This window comes from Schistocerca gregaria, chromosome 1 (assembly GCF_023897955.1).
Source record: "Schistocerca gregaria isolate iqSchGreg1 chromosome 1, iqSchGreg1.2, whole genome shotgun sequence".
Classification (NCBI taxonomy): Eukaryota; Metazoa; Arthropoda; class Insecta; order Orthoptera; family Acrididae; genus Schistocerca; species Schistocerca gregaria.
This window is the reverse complement of record NC_064920.1, coordinates 1,031,836,695-1,031,849,717: the sequence shown is the minus strand read 5'-3', so window position 1 is coordinate 1,031,849,717 and position 13,023 is coordinate 1,031,836,695. Positions and strand designations below refer to the sequence as shown.

The window sequence follows — 13,023 nt, the reverse complement described above, 5'->3', positions numbered from 1 at the left end:
TTGCAAGATTGGAATTGGTGATGTTGTTCTGATAAATAATGGATCTGTTCAACAAACATTGTAATTGTTATATAAGAGCAACAAAATACAGAGAGAAGAAGCAGTTTCATCATCTTGTAGTACATTGATGTAGATGTGAGGTCTCTTAGAGCCCTTGACCCTTTGTAGCTGCAAAGAAAATCACATGGTACAGGGCATGGTATGCCATAGCAAGTCCACAGCTTCGGGAGCATATGAGAAAGCAACTGTAAGAAAATAATCAGGGTAAAATTTATCATGAAGAGCATCAGTGTGATACTTCATTAGTGAAGTAGTTGACTCTGTTACAACCCATAACTTGACCCATAACACTTCAGTAGTCAAATCTTAGCCAGTGTACAAACCTGAAAGCTGGATGCTAACCTAGTAAATGTTCAATACACAAAACCAGGTATATTTGTATACCTGCTACCATATAGTCTTGCCATACAACATACATGTAACAGGAACTGAGAGCTACTTCTTATTCCATTTATAAGTCCCAATGTGGACACCAGAGTAAATGTGATTTCTAACTAATTAATGGAAAATCTCATATAAAGATGTGAAACAATTACTAACAAAGAGATAGAGGGGCTGGCTATAACACTGAAGAAGAGAAAGTGTTTAGATGACCATGCCTCCATCCTTGCTACCCTCCCTGTTTTCCTTTCCCTGTTGCTTCATAACCTGGGTTGTGAGTAACTAAATCCACTTTCCCTTCTTCCCTTTCTTTCCCCTATCTCCTCCCTGATGAAGGAACATTTATTCCGAAAGCTAGGAATTTAAATTTTCGGTTGTTTTTTGTGTTTGTATTGGCTGTACTGAGCTGAGGTAAGTACTGGCCAGCCCCTCTATCTCTTTGTTAGTGAATGTGATTTCTCTCTGTTAATAGTCCTGCATTACAATTGTTTCATCAACAGCGTTGATGTTAGCCAATTTCAGGTAAAAAAAATAACATGAAAATTAAAAAAAAAGATGTGCTGCAACTTAACTCTATACAATGTGTGCAAGTGTTAGCTGTTTCTTCAACATTTAATTTAATTGAATTTTGTTGAATTACTGTTCTTTCCAACTTATCTTATATTTCCAGTTCTCACATACTTTCTTTCTCTTCTATAGCCCCCTCTGTGCTTCATTCTTTGTTCTAAATTCAGCACCCTTCCGTCCCTCAAAAAAGTTTCTCTCTCTCTGTCTCTCTCTCACTCTCTCTCTCTTCCCTCCCCCCCCCCTCCCCCCATCCCTCCCTGAACGAATTTTGATTTCGGCCATACGCTGCTGCACCACCTAGGCTCTGGGCTTCCAAAGATAAGCAAACAGGGCACACCTCTAAGACCCATAGTGAGTGCAATAGGAGTGTCAACATACCACCTTGCAAAACACTTGCCATTAGTTTTGAGTCCATGTGGCAAATGTGAGCACAACATCAAGAACTCAGCTCAGTTTGCAGAATTATCTGTTACATCACATTATGACTTCACAGGTGTAGATGGAGGATAACATTATTGTTGCAGTGTAGGAACTATTTCTGCATTGATTAGTATTATTCCCTTTTTCTTTAACTCAACAAACTGAAAGAGTGATCAATCACAATCACAAAAAGTGACTGTCTATGCAGCTCACAAGAAATCTTTAAACTGTATTGTAGTAAAATTTAATTTTTATGAAAGTTACCGTAATGTATTTCCTCTTTTCACGATTTTTTAATGGAAGTATGGTTTCATGACCTAACCTAGAACGGTTCTCATCCAGTTTGTAGAATTCCTTTGTTATATACCGGTTGTCATATTTATCATTGGTCATATACTTCCTCCAGTAATACACTGCTCTGTAAGAAATAAAAAGTCATGGCTAAATTGGATCAAAATATTTTATTGCATCTGGAAAACATGTAGATGTAGAAGCAGAAAGCAAAATAAGTATGGAAACTACAAAGTATATCAACAAATATTAGTTAAAGGTACTTTTCATTCCAGCAGGGCAAAAGAATAAACATATAATCTTTGACAAAAATAAAAAAAGTGCAAGAAAACAAGTATAAAATTAATAAAATCACTATCCTCATTATTTATTGGTCCATTTTGATCAATTATAGACTCTATTAGTATAGTGGATGTAGGATACATCAATTCCAAGAAAGAGAGAGAGAGAGAGAGAGAGAGAGAGAGAGAGAGAGAGAGGGAGTGAGTGAGTGAGTGAGAGAGTGAGTGTGTGTGTGTGTGTGTGTGTGTGTGTGTGTGTGTGTGTGTGTGTGAGAGAGAGAGAGAGAGAGAGAGAGGGAGAGAGAGACAGCTCAGTACAGTAGAGCTTTCTGTCTATCAATATCCAATTTCAAATTTCTTAACAGTATAAATTTCCCTTTAAAAATTTGAGTCACAAATTTGAGATACTAAGCAGCTCGGACAGCAGGAATTTCAAATAATTTGAATTTATAGAATGAAATTCTCACTCTGCAGCGGAATTACCCTGACATAAAAATTACTGGCAGATTAAAATTGTGCCGAGAGTGAGACTCAAACTCAGGACCATTGCCTTTCATGAGCAAGCGCTTTATCAACTCTTGGACTGACAAACAGTTTTAAACTGCCAAGATGTTTCACATCAGTGTGCATTCCACTGCAGAGTGAAAATTTCACTCTGGAAACATCTGCCAGGATGTAGCTAAGCCATGTCTCCACAATATCCTATAATATCCTTTATTACAGGAGTGCTACTCTTGCAAGTTTCACAGGAGAGCTTTTGTGATATCTGAAAGGTAGGAGATGAACTACTGGCAGAAGTAAAGCTGCAAGGACAGATTGTGAGTTGTGCTTTGACAGCTCTGTCAGTAGAGCATTTGCCCATGAAAAGCAAAGGTCCTGAGTTCAAGTCTCAATCTGGCACACAGTTTTAAGCTGCCAGGAGGTTTCAATTTGAAATTCAAATGCCTCTGGATTGTTACAGACTTATATTGACATCTTTGTGATCTAGTTGTAAGGTGAAGGAGAGCTACTCTGCAAGTCTTTTGAGGGCAGCTACAAACAGAAAGAGAAAAAGTGTTAGACCTAGCAGTGAAGAACCTGATAAAATTATTGAATAAAAAAGTATCAGATGAGAGAGATAATCTCCATCAAGTATACAATATGATGGTAATAACCATCTCCCAATCATAAATCTAGGTAGATATGAAAACGCCCCCCCCCCCCCCCCCCTGAGGAAAATCAAAATGAATATATTCAAAATGTGGTGTGAATTTACTTTCTGTTGCCTTCTATGAGGGCTGTTCAATAAAGAATGATCATAATTTGTTTTATGTTCATAATTTCTCAAGCTAAAATTTAATCATATTGTATTTTGTTAGCTTAATGTGCAACAAACATGCTGTAGTAGTTTCTTTGTTGTGACTCCTTGTTCCCACCTGTGAGCGGCAGGCAAGATCAGACATGTTCAGTATCGCCTACCGCTGCAATGGAGGTAACATGTGAGGAACAATATGCGGCTTTTGTCTCAACAAATGTTCAGTTGAGGCCTATACAATGTTACAGGAGGACTATGGCGAGTCTGTTGTCCCTACAGCACAGCTCGAAGGTGGTTTAAAATGTTAAAAGATGAGACACAATCAATTTCAAAGGAAGGTGGTTCAAATGGTTCATATGGCTCTAAGCACTATGGGACTTAACATCTGAGGTCATCAGTCCCCTAGACTTAGAACTCCTTAAGCCTAACTAACCTAAGGACATCACACACATCCATGCCCAAGGCAGGATTCGAACCTGCAACCGTAGCAGCCACATGGTTCTGGACTGAACCACCTAGAACCACTCGGCCACAGTGGCTGGCAAAGGAAGGTGGACCCGGTGCTCCAGTTACTGCTCTTATGGAAGAAAACATCAACACAGCTGCTGTCATTGTGAGAGAGGGCCGACGAATTACCTCAAGATCACTTTCTGAAATTCTGAACATTTTATTGGATGCAACACACATGTTGGTGATAGAAAAATTACACATGACATGTGTTTGTGTGTGATGGGTTCCAAGACTGTTGATTCCTGAACAAAAGGACATTTGCATGCAGGTCTGCATGCAGTTAAAGTTGTTGTTGAAGGAAGATCTGGAGTTTCTTTCAAATGTAATCACTGCTCATGAAACTTGGCTAAATCATTTTGATCCTGAGAGCAAACAGCAAAGCTCAGGGTGGAAATCTCCTTCATCACCAAAAAAAGCAAAAGTGTTTGCTTCTGCTGGGAAAGTTTGGTCATCTCACTCTTTGATATTCATGGAATGGTTTATCAGCATGCTCTACCTGCACACACATCAGTAACTGGGCAATACTACAGGTATGCTATGAAAACATTTCAAGTCCATTTCACGTGCAAAATTCCAAATTTCCATTAAGCAGGCTGCATGCTGCACCATGATAATGCGCAGCCACATATTGCCAATGTTGTTGCTGAATACCTTGTAAAAATCAACGTGAAGTGATCCCTCACCCTCCCTACAGTCCAGATTTAGCCCCATGTGACTTCTTTCTATTCCCTAAAATGAGGGGGGAGGGGGGCGATTGCTCTGTTACAAAATGCATCTTTTTTCCAATTTATTTTTGACTAGAGCAGTGAGACTCACCCATCCTATAAATTAGCAGCTCATTTCGAGGTATGTAAAAACTTCCAATAATTGAAATTTGTTAACATCAAGTATAGATTTAAGTGTCATGAAGTCATTTCTGGAAGTATTTGTATGGAGTGTAGCCATGTATGGAAGTGAAACATGGACGATAAATAGTTTGGACAAGAAGAGAATAGAAGCTTTCGAAATGTGGTGTTACAAAAGAATGCTGAAGATTAGATGGGTAGATCACATAACTAATGAGGAAGTATTGAATAGGATTGGGGAGAAGAGAAGTTTGTGGCACAACTTGACCAGAAGAAGGGATTGGTTGGTAGGACATGTTCTCAGACATTAAGGGGTCACCAATTTAGTATTGGAGGGCAGCGTGGAGGGTAAAAATCGTAGAGGGAGACGAAGAGATGAATACACTAAGCAGATTCAGAAGGATGTAGGTTGCAGTAGGTACTGGGAGATGAAGAAGCTTGCACAGGATAGAGTAGCATGGAGAGCTGCATCAAACCAATCTCAGGACTGAAGACAACTACAACAACAACAACATCATGAAGAAATGCCTTTGTGGGAGGCATTATCAATCAGCAGAAGCAGTGGTAAAGGTTGCAGAGACAATTTTGAAGGACCTCTCAAAAAATGGTTTCCATCATGTATTTGAAGATTGGGAAAAATGCTGCGACAAGTGCATCGCATTCATGGGAGACTACTTTGAGAAGGACCATTAAAATTATGAGGATTGGTTAAGGTATGTTGCCAAAAAAATGATGATCATTCTCTATTGAATAGCCCTTGCACATGGCATAATAATGACTCAAATTTTTGCCAGAATATTCATCAGTTTCCCAGTGAAGGTTAATATACAGTAATAGTTATAAATGACTTTTCCATGAGCAGCAGTCCACAAGCACAGACTTCCAATTATTGGAAGTTTTTACATACTTCGAAATGAGCTGTTAATTTATAGGATGGGTGAGTCTCACTGCTCTAGTCATATAGTCATAAATAAATTGGAAAAAAGAAGCATTTTGTAACAGAGCAAACCCCCCCCCCCCCCCCCTCCCCCCTCAGGGCCTGACCAGGACTTGTTAACTTTTGGATGATCTTTTTTTATGAAAAAGGAAGAGATTACAATTTAAAAAATTATTACAATGTCACATGCCCTATGAAAATACATTTTAACATTGTAGGAAAAGACAGACTACCACTTACTGTAAAGAAGAGACATCAAGTTGCAGACAGCCACAATTGAAAGACACTTACATAAAGCTTTTGACCACAGCCTTCATCAGTAAAAGACACACACACACACAATTCACAAACACAAGCAAGCACACTTCACACACACACAACCACCAACTGTTGGTGAAGCCCTTTTTAGTAGAGACACTATGTTTTGTATGTATGACCTAAGAGATAGAAACTGTTGCAAAATTACAAGACAAATGACTAAGTTACAAAGGGTTATGGAAAGATATAGTGTTAATTTATGCCAAAACTCATATTAAGTCACATATATTTTATGCAGATTTGTTTTAGTCTGTTGTACAATTATCCTGCATTAGAGTCTTTTAGAAATGGCCTTTTTCTTGTTTCAGAAAAAGAGAGGATTACTGCACAGTTGAAAACAATATTAAAAGAAAGTATATGTATTACCATGGTACTAGCTTGTAGATTAGTATCCACTTACATTTCAAACTGACTCTGATTGTGTAAATAGGTATTTGTTGTAGTTATATACTCACAGGATGGAAGTTGTGACGACCAGTAGACCTGCATTTGAGTATAAATTATTTTGTTAATTTCCTGCATGAAGAGCATACTGTTGTAAAAAGTTGAAGTCAGGTGATAAATTTAATCCAAAGAAAACACAGTTGGTAAACAGTGATTCATTTGTGCAAAGCAAAAGAGAAAACAAGTAAAACAAAAATTGGAATTGCAGTATGCCAAAATTATAATGTTTGGGTACACTTACAGCTTAATTTCCCATGACATACCTGAAAAATATGATGAGAAAAAATAGACTTGCCACTAGGCTAACTTTATCAAAGATAGAGGAAATTACAGCAGCTCGTTCCTTAACTTCTGCTGTAATCTCAGCTGCTACTTCTTTTAAGGTCTTTGATTGTTCTGTCTCAAAATCATACGAATGTTTAAAATCAACAGAAACATAAAATATGTTCTTCAAACGCCACAAGAACTCTCGTAACTCTGTGGACAGAGAAACAGAACACTATATTATAGTAGAGTGTACTGCGTACAGACACAATGGATAGTCAGTGTCATTTGTAATGATGGAAATCTTTCAAGAATGTTTAGATGGTCACAGCACACAATTTACATAACAATTTAATTCAGCAGAGACAGATATCTTGTAAAGATTATTGTACTGTCCTCTTATATTCTACTATTTTGCTGTGAGGACACCAGCAACACAAATTTCTACTTATTCTGCAAGTCTCTAACATTTACATTCTAGAAAAATGTATGAATGTCCAGTGCCTTGTCATTTGCATGATGCAATAAAGTTCTAAGATGTCTGATATCCCTCTCTAGTACTTCGGGCAGACAAAAATATGCAGTCTACCTTAGAATATGTAAGCACTCCTTGCGTATGTGTGACACAGGTGGCAGCACTTAATGGCATGCAGAAATACAGTGCTGTGGCAAGAGTTATAAGTAATATGGGCACTACAAATAATGAAATTTTTATTATAAGAACAGTGACTGATCTTTTTTTCCCACTTGTGTGATGTGACACCCACAGAAATTCATTGAAAATTGGGTGAGACTATTGGTGATAATGTCAAGAATGTGCAGAATCTGCATTTGTGAATGTGTTAGTTCAAATAAGGCCAAGCATCATGTGAGAACAAACTAAAATAATCTTGGCAGCATACCAGCTACTTATGCAATTGGAGTCAGTTCTCTGGAGGATTACTGACTGAGTGCAAAACATGTCAAATCTGTAGTGTGGTGTCGCCGCTAGACACCACACTTGCTAGGTGGTAGCCTTTAAATTGGCTGCGGTTCAGTAGTATACGTCGGACCCACGTGTTGCCACTATCAATGATTGCAGACCGAGCGCCACCACACGGCAGATCTAGAGAGACTTCCTAGCACTCGCCCCAGTTGTACAGCCAGCTTTGCTAGCAATGGTTCACTGACTTCTACGCTCTCATTTGCCGAGACGATAGTTAGCATAGCCTTTAGCTACGTTATTTGCTACAACCTAGGAAGGAGCCAGTATCTGTACTATTGATATTGTGAATCATGTACCATAAAGAGCGACGTTCTCCATTAATGGATTAAAGTTAAATATTCCACCAGCTACGTCCGTTTTTCTCAATTCTAATTCCCATGTCATGTTCCAGACCTCACGCCAGCCTGTGTGTGCTGAAACGCGTGCATTTCGGCGTCCTTTACTAACCCTGGTTGGCTCCCCTGCCAACCACAACATTGGCGACAAGGCAAAGCCGCGTTCGTATCGATATTGCCCTGATTTACTTGTGAAATAGCTTCGCCACAATCTCCAGATGTACTGTCCGAATTTTATCGCTTACAGAATCAGCAGACGCAGGCCTTACTGGATGCCCTTGGACAGGTCGTCCAGGGTCAACGTGCAATGCAAAACGATGCGGCAGCAGCCGCTTCACCGCTAACGCAGCCCCAACACGCTGTTGCACCAACTTTTCGACCTTTTGATGCTGCACTGGAAAGCTGGACTGAGTGGTCACGCTAATTTGGATTCCATATCGCCGCCTACAGAATTCAAGGTAACGAGCGGCAGCCATTTTTGTTGTCCTCCATTGGGGTACATACGTACCGTGTGATAGTCAAATTATTTCCCCGCCGCGACGTAGCAACTCTGTCCTATGAAGAAATTTTGTCTGCATTAGATGCATATTTCAAGGAATCAGTCAATGTAGTTGCGAAAAGGTATACCTTCTTTTGTACAGAACATACGGCAGGTCAGACTAATTGGGAGTGGGTTGCAATCTTGCAAGGCCTTACTAGGGATTGTGCTTTTGAGTGTCAGTGTGGACGCCCTTATTCAGATACTATGGTACGTGATGCAATTGCACAGAACGTTTCTGATGTTTGTATAAGGGAACAGATTTTGAAACTAGTAAATCCCTCCCTTCAACAAGTGATTGACATATTGTATCAGCATGACACACTTGACTTTGCTCAGGAATCATTTGAAACTTCGCCAGCAGTGTGTCAGGTTAACCGGCCCGCCGGGCGAGCTGCGCGGAGCAGTAAACAGCCCTCGCGCCCGGCCGCGCCGCTGCCGCCAGGCTCTCAGCCACGTGTGCCGCGCTGGCATGCAACTGCAGTGATCAAATCATGCTCGCGGTGTGCTACTAAATATTCGCGTGTGAATTGCCCGTCACACCAAGCTATTTGCTTTTATTGTAATAAAAAAGGACACGTTCAGAGTGCTTGCCAGAAAAAGCTCAGATTGGAAGCTCAAAACCGTTCCAGGCCCTTTGCATCGCGCCGGAATCGGAATCGAACCACGGATACTCAGGCTCACGATACTTTGCCCATGAAAATTCATGTAGTTCATTCCACTTCGCACAGTGCCACTCTCTCTAACAGTGACTGTGTTCGTCCCAAAAATAGTGTGCGTCGACATCGCCGGAACTCCCGTCAAGTCGCAAGTGATTATGTACCAGAGTCAGTTCACGTTGCACGAGACAGTCGCTCTTGTCGTCAGCAGGACAATAAACTTTTTGTAGACTTGGACATTAACAGCAAAGTGATACCATTCCAGCTTGATACAGGAGCTGCAGTTTCACTGATCAATCAAGACACTTACGAACTGCTGGGCACACCTCCGTTGCGTGCCACAAATGTTACATTAAATAGCTACTCCGGTCAACGTATCCCTGTGTTAGGACAGTGCAGCCTTCTTCCTACATACAAAGGACAAACAAAACTTGTGTAATTTTATGTCCTTCATTCTTCTTCTGCAGTGAACTTGTTTGGTTTCGATTTATTTCAGTTGTTTAACTTGTCTATAGTAAATCAGGTCCTATCAGTGAACCAGACGGTGCCTTCAGACAGTGTTTCTCGTCTATGTGAAGAATTTGCACATATTATTGCACCGGGCCTCGGTTGCGCTAAGAACTATAAAGCACATTTGGAACTGAAAGTAAACGCACAACCGTAATATTTCAGAGCATGCAATGTTCCCCATGCACTGCGTGATGAGGTTGCAAAAACATTACACAAATTGGAATCACAAGGTGTTATTGAAGGTGTGCAGGCTTCTCTCTGGGCATTACCCTGAGTAATTTTGCCAAAACCTTCCAGAAAGTTGAGGCTTTGTGTGGACTTCAAGGCAACAGTGAATCCACACCTAGTGATTGCAACTTTTCCTTTACCCCGCCCGGAAGATCTTTTTGACAAACTGTGCCCGTGTAAATATTTTTCGAAGTTGGACCTGGCAGATGCGTACTTGCAAATACCAGTGGATAAAGAATCCCAGCGCGTTTTGGTGGTTAACACGCATCTTGGGTTGTATCAATTCAAACGAATGCCATTCAGGTGTGCATCCACTCCTGCATTGTTTCAGCAATATCTACAAACTGTTTGTGCGTTGGTCCCTACTGCAGCAAATTTTCTTGACGTTATTGTGATCTCCGGAAAGACGGAAGAAGAACATTTGGCCAATCTCATAACATTATTTCAGGTCTTGCGACAAAACGGTCTGCGCTTACGGAAGGACAAATGTGTGTTTTTTGCTCGGGACTTGCCATACCTGGGACATGTAATCAATGCCCAAGGCATACATCCCAGTCCCACGCACCTTCATGCCATACAAGACTTACCTTCGCCGCAGAATTTGAAGCAGCTTAGAGTGTGCTGGGAAAAATAAATTACTACCATCGCTATGTGCCACAGGCCTCTTCCATTTCAGCTCCACATACGCCGTAAGGGTGTTCTGTTCGTCTGGACGACGGAATGCGAATGCGCCTTTCGCCAGTTGAAATCGGCGTTGCTTTCCAATACTTGCCTTATGCCATTCGGTCCCCAGAAGCCCCTTTTGTTGATGGTGGATGCATCTGATTTCGGGATCGGTGCTGTGCTTGCGCACAAAGATGGATCGCACGATCGCCCTATTGCCTTCGCGTCCAAATTGCTCTCGTCTGCGCAAAGAAATTATTCACAGATCAAGAAAGAGGTATTGGGTCTCGTATTTGGTGTTACAAAGTTTCATGATTTCTTGTATGGTCGTCACTTTATCATAATCACAGACCACAAACCTTTGACATCGCTTTTTCATCCGACCAAGCCTGTACCTTCAAGTACAGTACAGAAATTCATTCGCTGGTCTATTTTCCTCTCGCAGTACCCCTACGATCTCTTGTATGGGTCCACTGCTAACCATGGAAATGCCGATCTGTTGTTCCACTTGCCTGTTGCTGAGGACAGGGCATTCGATTCCTCCGAACTTGCTTGTATGTTCATAGATGTGGAAACCGATGACGTGGTCGATTCATTTCCGATTGATTTTCTTCGTGTAGCTACAGTCACAGCTGCCGACCCTGTCCTTGCTCCCATTCTACGTTTTGTTGCTACGCAATGGTCCTTGTCAAAGTCATGGATCGGGGACCCGTTGGTTCACCGATTTTTTGCTCACAAGGAGAGACTTTTTGTACGACATGGTGTTTTGCTGTTGCATTCTGATAATGATCAGTCCAAGGTCGTGGTACCACGTTCATTACAGTCCTCTGTCTTACAGCTTCTCCACCAAGGACATTGCAGTATAGTGAGAACGAAACAACTTGCTCGTCAGCACTGTACTTGGTTCGGAATCGATGCCGCGATTACGAATATGTGCTCTTCTTGCATGGTGTGTGCCGAACAACAATCAGCACCAACGTGGAAATTCTTTGCATGGCCAAAAGCCACTTCCCCTTGGCAACACTTACACATTGATTTTGCTGGTCCATTCTGGAATGCTCGATGGTTGGTTGTGGTAGATTCATTCAGTAATTTTCCTTTTGTTGTCCGGATGTCTTCCACGACGTCATCTGCCACCATCCAATCGTTATCCGCTATCTTTTGCATTGAAGGTCTTCTGCAGACAATAGTTTCCGACAATGGCCCATAATTCAAGTCCGCAGAATTTCAGTCATTCTGCAAGGCCAATGGTATTCAACATCTAACGTCCGCGCCGTTTTCGCCACAGTCAAACGGTGCCGCTGAATGATTGGTCAGGACTTTCAAGTCACAGATGTTGAAGTTGAAAGTCGCATTCTCCGGAGGACGCGTTATTGCTCTTTTTGTCCTCGTATCGCTCTCAGCCCTGAGATGGTCGCTCGCCAGCTGAGTTGCTCCAAGGTCGCCCTCATCAAACCTTGATGTCTTTGCTACATCCGCCACATCAGGTTCCTGTGCAGCGCCAGACACTTGCTTTTGCTCCAGGCGACGTTGTCTACTATCGCCACTAGCGAGTTCCAAGGCATTGGCTCGAAGGGCGCATGTATCTGGTTTTGGAGGCCTCTGGTGAGGTGCCTCGGCATCTCAATCAGCTGCGCCTTTGTCGTCGCATGGGATCTGCCGCTCGCCGTCTGCTTTCAGCGACGGTACCGTCCAGTCAGCGCCCCGGGGACCCATCTACTGGCTCGCCTCAGCCCCAGGTGTTACCGACGCTGCCTTCCATTTTGCCCCATGGCGACGCACCGCCGCCGCCACTGCTGCCACTGCCACTGCCGCCGCCTGTTCTCCCGCCGGCGACGACCGCAGTGGACGCTTCGCTGCAGCCGCCATGCACCTCCCCGGGTCACGCACCGCCGATCGCTTCCCGCGACCAGTTGTCCTCCGACACAGAACTCTTGCCCGCTCCGGAACATATGTCGTCTTTGCCCGTCGGGTGCCCCGGCCCGATGGAGGTCGACCCTTCAGCCCCTTCTGTCTCTCTACGGGCGCATACACCGCATGTTGGCGTGCACCCTGGAGCAGGTTTTCAGGTGTTTCCTAGTTCCCCTGTTGTTAGGCTCCCCACCTCGTTGCATACGTCAATATGCGGTCCTCCCCACGGTGGGCAGAAGCCTTATTCCACAACCGTACGCCGATTTGCGGGGGAGGAATGTGGTGTCGCTGCCAGACACCACACTTGCTAGGTGGTAGCCTTTAAATCGGCCGCGGTTCGGTAGTATACGTCGGACCCGCGTGTCGCCACTATCAATGATTGCAGACCGAGCGCCACCACACGGCAGGTCTAGAGAGACTTCCTAGCACTCGCCCCAGTTGTACAGCCAACTTTGCTAGCGATGGTTCACTGACTTCTACGCTCTCATTTGCCGAGACGATAGTTAGCATATCCTTCAGCTACGTTATTTGCTGCGACCTAGCAAGGCACCAGTATCCGTACTATTGATATTGTGAATCATG

General features: G+C 42.7%; 1 protein-coding gene across 1 annotated transcript in view; it reads right to left on the bottom strand.

The window, feature by feature from the left end:
- LOC126285668 (DC-STAMP domain-containing protein 2) overlaps nt 1–13,023 on the bottom strand; it is a 287,117-nt gene that overhangs the window by 173,392 nt on the left and 100,702 nt on the right. Inside the window, exons 7-8 of the mRNA XM_049984879.1 lie at nt 6,612–6,825; nt 1,693–1,846 (exon numbers count right to left, since the gene is read on the bottom strand). Coding sequence (XP_049840836.1) covers nt 1,693–1,846; nt 6,612–6,825 — 368 coding nt within the window. The remainder of the gene's footprint in view (nt 1–1,692; nt 1,847–6,611; nt 6,826–13,023) is intronic.